The sequence below is a fragment of the Tachysurus fulvidraco genome, chromosome 18 (assembly GCF_022655615.1).
Source record: "Tachysurus fulvidraco isolate hzauxx_2018 chromosome 18, HZAU_PFXX_2.0, whole genome shotgun sequence".
In the NCBI taxonomy this organism is placed as follows: domain Eukaryota; kingdom Metazoa; phylum Chordata; class Actinopteri; order Siluriformes; family Bagridae; genus Tachysurus; species Tachysurus fulvidraco.
The window spans coordinates 15,749,550-15,759,070 of NC_062535.1; the positions used below are offsets into that span (position 1 = coordinate 15,749,550).

The 9,521-nt window shown below is 44.2% G+C and overlaps 1 protein-coding gene across 3 annotated transcripts in view; it reads right to left on the reverse strand.

The window, feature by feature from the left end:
• usp34 (ubiquitin specific peptidase 34) overlaps window positions 1-9,521 on the reverse strand; it is a 52,215-nt gene that overhangs the window by 2,751 nt on the left and 39,943 nt on the right. For all 3 annotated transcript variants that reach the window (XM_027178957.2, XM_027178955.2, XM_027178958.2), the window contains exons 58-74: window positions 9,442-9,516; window positions 8,539-8,690; window positions 8,089-8,242; window positions 7,827-7,871; window positions 7,336-7,440; window positions 6,647-6,794; window positions 6,391-6,521; window positions 5,803-5,976; window positions 5,162-5,491; window positions 4,872-5,029; window positions 2,121-2,199; window positions 1,774-1,900; window positions 1,446-1,553; window positions 1,212-1,316; window positions 950-1,074; window positions 757-880; window positions 116-195 (exon numbers count right to left, since the gene is read on the reverse strand). In XM_027178957.2, the coding sequence (XP_027034758.2) occupies window positions 116-195; window positions 757-880; window positions 950-1,074; window positions 1,212-1,316; window positions 1,446-1,553; window positions 1,774-1,900; window positions 2,121-2,199; window positions 4,872-5,029; window positions 5,162-5,491; window positions 5,803-5,976; window positions 6,391-6,521; window positions 6,647-6,794; window positions 7,336-7,440; window positions 7,827-7,871; window positions 8,089-8,242; window positions 8,539-8,690; window positions 9,442-9,516 (2,220 nt within the window). The remainder of the gene's footprint in view (window positions 1-115; window positions 196-756; window positions 881-949; window positions 1,075-1,211; window positions 1,317-1,445; window positions 1,554-1,773; window positions 1,901-2,120; window positions 2,200-4,871; window positions 5,030-5,161; window positions 5,492-5,802; window positions 5,977-6,390; window positions 6,522-6,646; window positions 6,795-7,335; window positions 7,441-7,826; window positions 7,872-8,088; window positions 8,243-8,538; window positions 8,691-9,441; window positions 9,517-9,521) is intronic.

Below are 9,521 nucleotides of genomic sequence, written 5' to 3' on the forward strand. Positions count from 1 at the left end.
TGCAGAGTGTGTGTGTTAGGGAGAGGAGTGACATTAACACAATTAAAGATACTTCCTATGTTCCGTATGCACAATACAGTGTGTGTGCGTGTGTGTGTGTGTGCGTGTGTGTTACCTGAGACTGACTAAGTTCGGTCCACAGTTTTGGAAACAGGGCAAGGTGCAGTGGCAATCCTTCATATGCCATCATCACACCTGCACACAAGGATACAGTTAGAACACACACACACGGGCAGACACACACCCCCACAGACGCACAAAGACACACACAGAGACAGACGCATGGGCAGACACACACCCCCACCACAGACGCACAAAGACACACACAGAGACAGACGCATGGGCAGACACACACCCCCACCACAGACGCACAAAGACACACACAGAGACAGACGCACAAAGACACACACAAACAGACGCACAGACAGACACCCACAGATGCACGGGCAGACACACACACCCACAGACACACAAGGGCAGACACACACACAGACGGACGCACGGGCGGGCAGACACACACACACACACACAGACACAGACGGACGCACGGGCAGACACACACACACAAACACAGACGGACGCACGGGCAGACACACACACACACCCCCACAGACGCACGGTCAGACACACAGACGCACGGTCAGACACACAGACGCACGGTCAGACACACAGACGCACGGTCAGACACACAGACGCACGGTCAGACACACAGACGCACGGGGACAAACAGACGCACGGGGACACACAGACACCTACTGAGTTTGACAAGTGTCTCAGTGAACTTTTCGCAGTTGATGGCGACTCGACACAGCAGGTGGATGAACTGGTGATAGGACAAGAAGTAGTCCATCAACATCCTGTCATAAATCTCGTCCTTCCCCTGCAGGGACCAACAGTGTTAGAACAGTGATAACATCACACACACGCACACACACACACACACACACACCTTGCTGGTTTCCACCATGGAGGGTAGGAGGCACATGTTGAGTTCAGGTCTCGGAGGTCGAATGTTGTTCTTTCCTCCCATGAGCTTGATGTTCTCTCTGCAGGGCAGATAGGGGCCAAATGACACTACACACACACACAGACACACACACAGACACACACACTAAGTGTTATACTTGGTTGTATTTAACAAGTAGTGAGTGTGCATGTGTAGACTTGTCATGAATACTGCTGCAGTGTGTGTATGTGTGTGTGTGTCTTACTGGGGATGTTGCTGTGGTGGTAGGTGCAGTGGTTGTGCTGCAGGAAGGGGACGAGTGTGTGTAGGAAATCATGTGGACTCAGCAGCACCAGCTCCTTCAGCACGTCTGAGAAAGAAAATGAACTCGTCATACACACCTCTCACACTGTCCACACCTCTGAGTAACATCCACATTATAATAAAAGTGTTACACAAAAACTGTCTGATGTTAAGATTAGACAAGTGTGTGTTTTACCAAGGCAGGCGTTACGTAATTCTGGAGGACTGTAGGAGTTCAGCAGCGTCAGCAGTTTGTGTGCAAAGTCAATCCTCTCCTGCCACTGAATCAGAGCCTGCTTCACATCTACACACACACACACACACACACACACACACACACACAGAAAGTGAGAAACTTCTGACTGACAAATGAACAGTGAAGTGATGTGTCAGATATATAATGGTGTCAGATATAACACACTGTGCATTATGGGTAATGCACAGTGTGTTATATGTGAAGTGATGTGTCAGATATATAATGGTGTCAGATATAACACACTGTGCATTATGGGTAATGTTCACACCTTTGCGCTGCAGGTACGGTCTGGTCGCCTTTAACACAGACAAGAAAATGGACAGCAGCTCCACCAGGTCACCGGTCACATGGCACGCCGTGGCCTCATGGTACATCATGTGCAGGGTGTTAAATGACTAGATGGAGGGAGAGAGAGAGAGAGACAGACAGACAGACAGACAGAGGGAGAGAGAGAGAGAGAGGGAGACAGACAGAGAGAGACACAGAGAGAGGGAGAGAGAGAGATAGAGACAGAGAGCATGACGAAGAGTTTTACAGTTTTGAATGGACATTCAAGTTAGAAGCTCAGTGATTATTGAAAGAGTGTGTGTGTGTGTGTGTGTGTGTTAGTTGTACCTCAGTCATTAAGATGAGTCCTCGGTTAAACACCACCAACAGTCGGTCCTCATCATTCTCCAGTAACACACGGAAGGCACTGAAACACACACACAACTGTAACAGAGTGCAGTATGTACTGAATGTACTGAGCTGCTGACACACTGTACTATGTGTGTGTGTGTGTGTACATAATGTGTGTGTGTGTGTACATAATGTGTGTGTGTACATAATGAGAATACTTACTGACTGTACTATGTGTGTGTACATAATGTGTATGTACATAATGAGAATACTTACTGACTGTACTATGTGTGTGTACATAATGTGTGTATGTACATAATGAGAGTACTTACTGACTGTACTATGTGTGTGTGTGTACATAATGTGTGTGTGTGTGTGTGTGTGTGTGTACATAATGTGAGTACTTACTGACTGTACTATATGTGTGTGAACATAATGTGTGTGTGTACATAATGTGTGTGTGTGTATACATAATGTGTGTGTGTACATAATGAGAGTACTTACTGACTGTACTATGTGCGTGTGTACATAATGTGTGTGTACATAATGAGAGTACTTACTGACTGTACTATGTGTGTGTACATAGTGTGTGTGTGTACATAATGAGAGTACTTACTGACTGTACTATGTGTGTGTGTACATAATGTGTGTGTGTGTACATAATGAGAGTACTTACTGACTGTACTATGTGCGTGTGTACATAATGTGTGTGTACATAATGAGAGTACTTACTGACTGTACTATGTGTGTGTACATAGTGTGTGTGTGTACATAATGAGAGTACTTACTGACTGTACTATGTGTGTGTGTACATAATGTGTGTGTGTGTACATAATGAGAGTACTTACTGACTGTACTATGTGTGTGTACATAATGAGAGTACTTACTGACTGTACTATGTGTGTGTACATAATGTGTGAGTGTGTGTACATAATGAGAGTACTTACTGACTGTACTATGTGTGTGTACATAATGTGTGTGTGTGTACATAATGAGAGTACTTACTGACTGTACTATGTGTGTGTGTACATAATGTGTGTGTGTGTACATAATGAGAGTACTTACTGACTGTACTATGTGTGTGTACATAATGTGTGTGTGTGTACATAATGAGAGTACTTACTGACTGTACTATGTGTGTGTGTACATAATGTGTGTGTGTGTACATAATGAGAGTACTTACTGACTGTACTATGTGTGTGTACATAATGAGAGTACTTACTGACTGTACTATGTGTGTGTGTACATAATGTGTGTGTGTACATAATGAGAGTACTTACTGACTGTACTATGTGTGTGTACATAATGAGAGTACTTACTGACTGTACTATGTGTGTGTGTACATAATGAGAGTACTTACTGACTGTACTATGTGTGTGTACATAATGAGAGTACTTACTGACTGTACTATGTGTGTGTACATAATGAGAGTACTTACTGACTGTACTATGTGTGTGTACATAATGAGAGTACTTACTGACTGTACTATGTGTGTGTACATAATGTGTGTGTGTACATAATGAGAGTACTTACTGACTGTACTATGTGTGTGTGTGTACATAATGAGAGTACTTACTGACTGTACTATGTGTGTGTACATAATGAGAGTACTTACTGACTGTACTATGTGTGTGTACATAATGAGAGTACTTACTGACTGTACTACAAGTGTGAACATAATGTGTGTGTGTGTACATATTGAGAGTACTTACTGACTGTACTATGTGTGTGTGTGTACATAATGAGAGTACTTACTGACTGTACTATAGTGTGTGTACATAATGTGTGTGTGTACATAATGAGAGTACTTACTGACTGTACTATGTGTGTGTGTGTACATAATGAGAGTACTTACTGACTGTACTATAGTGTGTGTACATAATGTGTGTGTGTACATAATGAGAGTACTTACTGACTGTACTATGTGTGTGTGTGTGTACATAATGAGAGTACTTACTGACTGTACTATAGTGTGTGTACATAATGTGTGTGTACATAATGAGAGTACTTACTGACTGTACTATGTGTGTGTGTGTACATAATGAGAGTACTTACTGACTGTACTATAGTGTGTGTACATAATGTGTGTGTGTACATAATGAGAGTACTTACTGACTGTACTATGTGTGTGTGTACATAATGAGAGTACTTACTGACTGTACTATGTGTGTGTGTACATAATGAGAGTACTTACTGACTGTACTATGTGTGTGTGTGTGTACATAATGAGAGTACTTACTGACTGTACTATAGTGTGTGTACATAATGTGTGTGTGTACATAATGAGAGTACTTACTGACTGTACTATGTGTGTGTGTGTGTACATAATGAGAGTACTTACTGACTGTACTATAGTGTGTGTACATAATGTGTGTGTGTACATAATGAGAGTACTTACTGACTGTACTATGTGTGTGTACATAATGAGAGTACTTACTGACTGTACTATAGTGTGTGTACATAATGTGTGTGTGTACATAATGAGAGTACTTACTGACTGTACTATGTGTGTGTGTGTGTACATAATGAGAGTACTTACTGACTGTACTATAGTGTGTGTACATAATGTGTGTGTGTACATAATGAGAGTACTTACTGACTGTACTATAGTGTGTGTACATAAAGTGTGTGTGTACATAATGAGAGTACTTACTGACTGTACTATGTGTGTGTGTGTGTACATAATGAGAGTACTTACTGACTGTACTACGTGTGTGTGTGTGTGTGTGTGTGTGTGTGTGTGTATACCTAATGAGAGTAGTCCAGCAGGAGCGGCCATCCAGGCAGCGTAAGTAGCAGCTGATGGTGGTCTTTTTAAACTGTTTAATATCTTCCAAGTCCTCATCCCTCATGTCTGGCCTCTGAGCCACAAACAGCTGCATGAGGTTAAAGAGCTCCTCCACCGCCTGAGAGAGAGAGAGAGAGAGAGAGAGATTTGTATGTAATAATTCCTTTGCACCTTCACTAAATATGCGTTTGTGTGTATGTGTACGTGTGTGTGTGTGGGTGTGTGAGAGAGAGAGTGAGTGTGTCTATACCCCAGGGTACTGGCTGGCATGAGGTGTGAGGTTCTTGAAGGCCCACTGGATGTTCTGGTGTGATGCGAGCAGGCGTGTGAATGAGACCGACTGCTCACAGCACAGACGCAGGATGCCGTAGTAAGCAGGCAGCATGGCGCGGTTAAACAGCACCACCTCCTGATCGTCGTGATCAGCCAGGATGTAGTTAAAGGCGATGTTCTTGGTCACCACAGGGTTCTGCACGATTAGGCGAACGTTCTCGCTACAGTCCACACACACGTTGTACCAGAAGGACAGCAGGGCCTGTTTGTTGTGGTTGGTAGCGATAGCTGGCTCTGAGAGTTTGGGCTGAGAAGATGAGTGGAGAGAAGGACAGAGATACTGAATGTTCTCACAATATCTTAATATTGTACATCATACAAGTGTGTGTATGTCTGTGTGTGTGTGTGTGTGTGTGTGTGTGTGTGTGTGTGTACATATAAAGGCTTTTAGATACTTGTATTTAGCTACATAGTTATAAAAGTTCTGGGGAAAAAATCATTATGGCAACAATATTAAAAAACATCAGACAAAAAAAGGACATGTGACTATTGCTAATTTGCATATTCATTTCAGCACCTAAAACTAAACCTGTCTGGTCCTCAGCCATCTCTGCTCACCTGGAAGAGGTTCCATAGGTCCATGAAGAAACTGGAGAACATGAGCTTCTCTGTCTTGGAGATGAGGCAGTAGGTCATGAAGCTGAAGTACTGCACCAGTTTGGTGGTGCCGTGTACCGCCACGTCCACGTAGAGCTTGGCGCGGCCCAGCAGACCCAACAGGAGATTATAGACCTGAGGGCGAGCAGGAAGCAACAAAACGACCTAGTCTTCAGATCTTACAAAGGGATTCTCTCTTACACACAGATTACATCATCAAATGATGTGTAGAAAATGTAAACATTTATATCTATAATGTCGCTAAACTTTCACTTCCTTTCTGGACAAACATGTTGCTAAGAAACAGGAAAACATGGACACTGAGCATAAGCTTTTCCCCCTCGCACTCCTGACCACCAGGAATAACCTCTAGCTCAACATTAAACTGAGCCCCTGAACGTTAGGAGCCAACAAGTGAGGACTTTACTCATTGAGGCTTTAATGGTGATGAGGTTAAAACTCTTACACACTGATCTGTGGGCATGAGGCAAAGGTGAGATGTGGTGTGTGAGGTGTGCGTGTGTGTGTGTGTGTGAGAGAGACAATCACCTGGTGTAGGACGATGGTGGTGTCTGGACTCAGGGGCAGATCCCGCGTTGGGATGTGGAGGGAACGCGTGGAGCGGAACATCTGACGGAATGAGTTACTGGGAATGAGCGAGACAAGCAGGTACGCGGCGGCTGAGGACACACACACACACACACACACACACACACAGATATAGTGTGTTTATACCAATAGACATGCAGGTAATAAATAAGCCGTGTATGAGGGCAGGTGAGGGTGTGTGTGTGTGTTTGTTTACAGGTGCGGACGCGAGGGTAGTTGTGCGCCAGCAGGAATCGCTCCACCCAGTTCTCCATGTTCTGCAGCACCCAACTGTGAGCCAGTTTATTACGAGGCGTCTGAACAGCGAGCCAATCCAAACACTGAGACGGGTTATACTCAATCACCTGCAGACAGACAGACAGACGGGCATGAGACATGATTTCTTTTTAAACTCTTCTTATTTCTTTATACAATTTTTTAAATTACATTGAAACGTCTATTGTTTTTATTTTATTTTTGACTAACGGTCTCATTATTAAACGCAGACAGTTTAGACGTTTGATGAGCTGCTCGAACAGACGCGTGGCGTCGACTCCACACTTTATAAACATTTAAAATATTCTGGATACTTTCTACACAAGTAACGAAAGCACTGTTGCTAGGCAACCGGAAAACTTGGCTGGCCACCGATCGAGAAGCTAGATGACAATCGGGGGATGAGCTCGCCATCACGAAGCCAGGATTGTCCGGTACGCATTATAGAAATCTTTCTAGAATTAATAAATGCAATAAAAGTTTCCAATAGAAATGGACAGAAATCACTGGAGCGTCAGAAAGATCAGAAAAACATCCTGAAGTCACACAATAACGACAGGAGCGACTCCTAACAGTGATTACAGGATCATCTGATAAACACAGTGAAGCTGAAGCTGCTCTGTATTTTACCTCCCAGATCCTCTGGAGTATGTAGGAGGCAAAGGAGGGCATGCCGGGGGGGCCGGCGGCAAACTCCATCAACATGGTCAGGAGCTTGAAGAAAGGGTTCGCCGCCTAACACACACACACACACACAACAGACACGCACAACAGACACACACAAACATAAGTTGAAAATTTTAGTGCATCATGTCGCACGCTTCTAATCACACCGCAGATTGTAAAGCTGACGGTTTCAAATGAAGGTGTCTTTGGGGTATTATGTCGCCATGACAACCACCGATGTGTAGACAGATGATTTTAACACCTTCCACATACATAAGTTGGTAATTAAGTATTGGCACCCAAGCACCACTCGCTTATGGGACTCTAGAGCGAGACGTTTAACCCTTTAATCACATCACATCTGATTATTTAAGGCTTCTTTAATAACCGTATAAAGGACCAGTGCGGCGGAAAAGCTGTAGACGGGTGAGACGAGGACAGGGACAGAAACTTACCTCAGGTGTGAGCTTGGCTATGGACGTGAAGAGCATGGAGACGATCTGGAGCGAAAAGAAAAACATTGTCATGGAGATAAGTTCTGCAGGTGTTGTGTGTGTGTGTACACAAATGTGTTATTTAAAATAATAATAAAATAATAATAATAATAATAGACAATAATTCTGGACGAATATTAACACAGATATGAATCAGAGGAGGAATACTACAATTTAGATGGAAGACAAGTCTGCAGGACTGTGTGTGCGTGTCCTTTCGTACATGCTCGGCGAGCCTGTTGTTGTATCTGCACAGGCTGAAGATGAGGTTGCAGGTCTGCCGGATGTTAATGCTGTCTCGAATGTGCTGGAACAGGAAGGGGAAACCTTTCCCTCCGGTCAGAGCCGCCATGTCACTCTGAGACAGGGTCAAGTGTCTGTGGAGATGAAGAATCAGACCGAACCGTAGCGTGTTAGCATTGTGTAGGTATGTGAGCAAAATGTCTGCATCGGTGTAACGTACGCGTGCGTGTGTGTGTGTGAGAGGGAGAGAGGGAAGAAAAGTGGGCAAGAGAGAGAGAGAAAGAGTGAGAGAGTGTGAAAGAGAGAAAGGGGAGGGAGAGAAAGGAGGGAGAGAAAGGAGGGAGAGAAAGAGAAAGGGCGAGAGAGAGAGAAAGGGGGGTGGGGAAAGGGAGAGAGAGAGAGAGAGAGAGAGAGAGAGAGAGAGAGACACCTCTCTGAGCGAGACTGCTCCACCAGCAGGGCGATGAGTGCAATCATCTTCTCCAGAGCGGCCGGTCGGTACTTCTCCTCTGCGAGAGACAGGATGTCCTCCTCCTCATCCTCTTCCTCTCCTTCTTCCTCTGACAGCACCTCCACCTGAGGCTAATGGGCAACACACACACATTCCCTCTTCATCATTTACTCCGTGCCACCTCTAATACGTTGTAAGCACTACATACAACATTCGGTCAGTTTCTGTTAAAGAAATGTTTAAAGTCTGATTTCCTGGGAAGGTTCCTGCTCTGGGAAAGCACTAAAAAAGCAGTCACAGTAAAACCGAGTGGCTCAAAAGAATCCTGTGGAGGAAACACACTGAAAAAGTCCCTGCATTAGTGAGAAAGATCAGGTGTCCAAAACAAGCCACATGTTCCAGGGTCCCTGAAAAGGTTCTTCTTCTATTTCCCTTTAAAGACTAGCACGAACATTTATGTGAAGGTTCCTGTAGTGGAAACAGCGGCACAGCATCGCACGCGGTGACGAGATGTTCCTCGGCACTTCCTGTGTGTTTAGGAAAATGTTCCCGAGTTCCGAACACCGCTGCTGAAGTGCAAACGTACATGAAGCTATAAAGTTCCTGAAAAAGTTCCCTGTCTCAGAACCGTGTGTGTGTGAAGTCCCTGGTTCCTACAAAGGAAGTTCATAACGGTTGTAGGAAATCTTTTATAAAAAAGTGCCGAGATTTCCTACAACCGTTATGAACTTGAGATTCTTGAGGCAGGTAAGTATCTCAATTAAAATAATGTCTGGGCTCCTGAAAAAAATTCCAGCTGTTTTTATTTCAGAAGAACGTGACCTCTCTAGTGGACGTTTGTCCAGTTTAGTTTCCGAATGCTCACAAGTCTTGATTACTCACGTTCTCAGGACCTTTGGTGCCCATGTAGAAGTGCACCATGATGGAGATGGCCTGTAGAGACAGCAGGAACTGACTCTGTA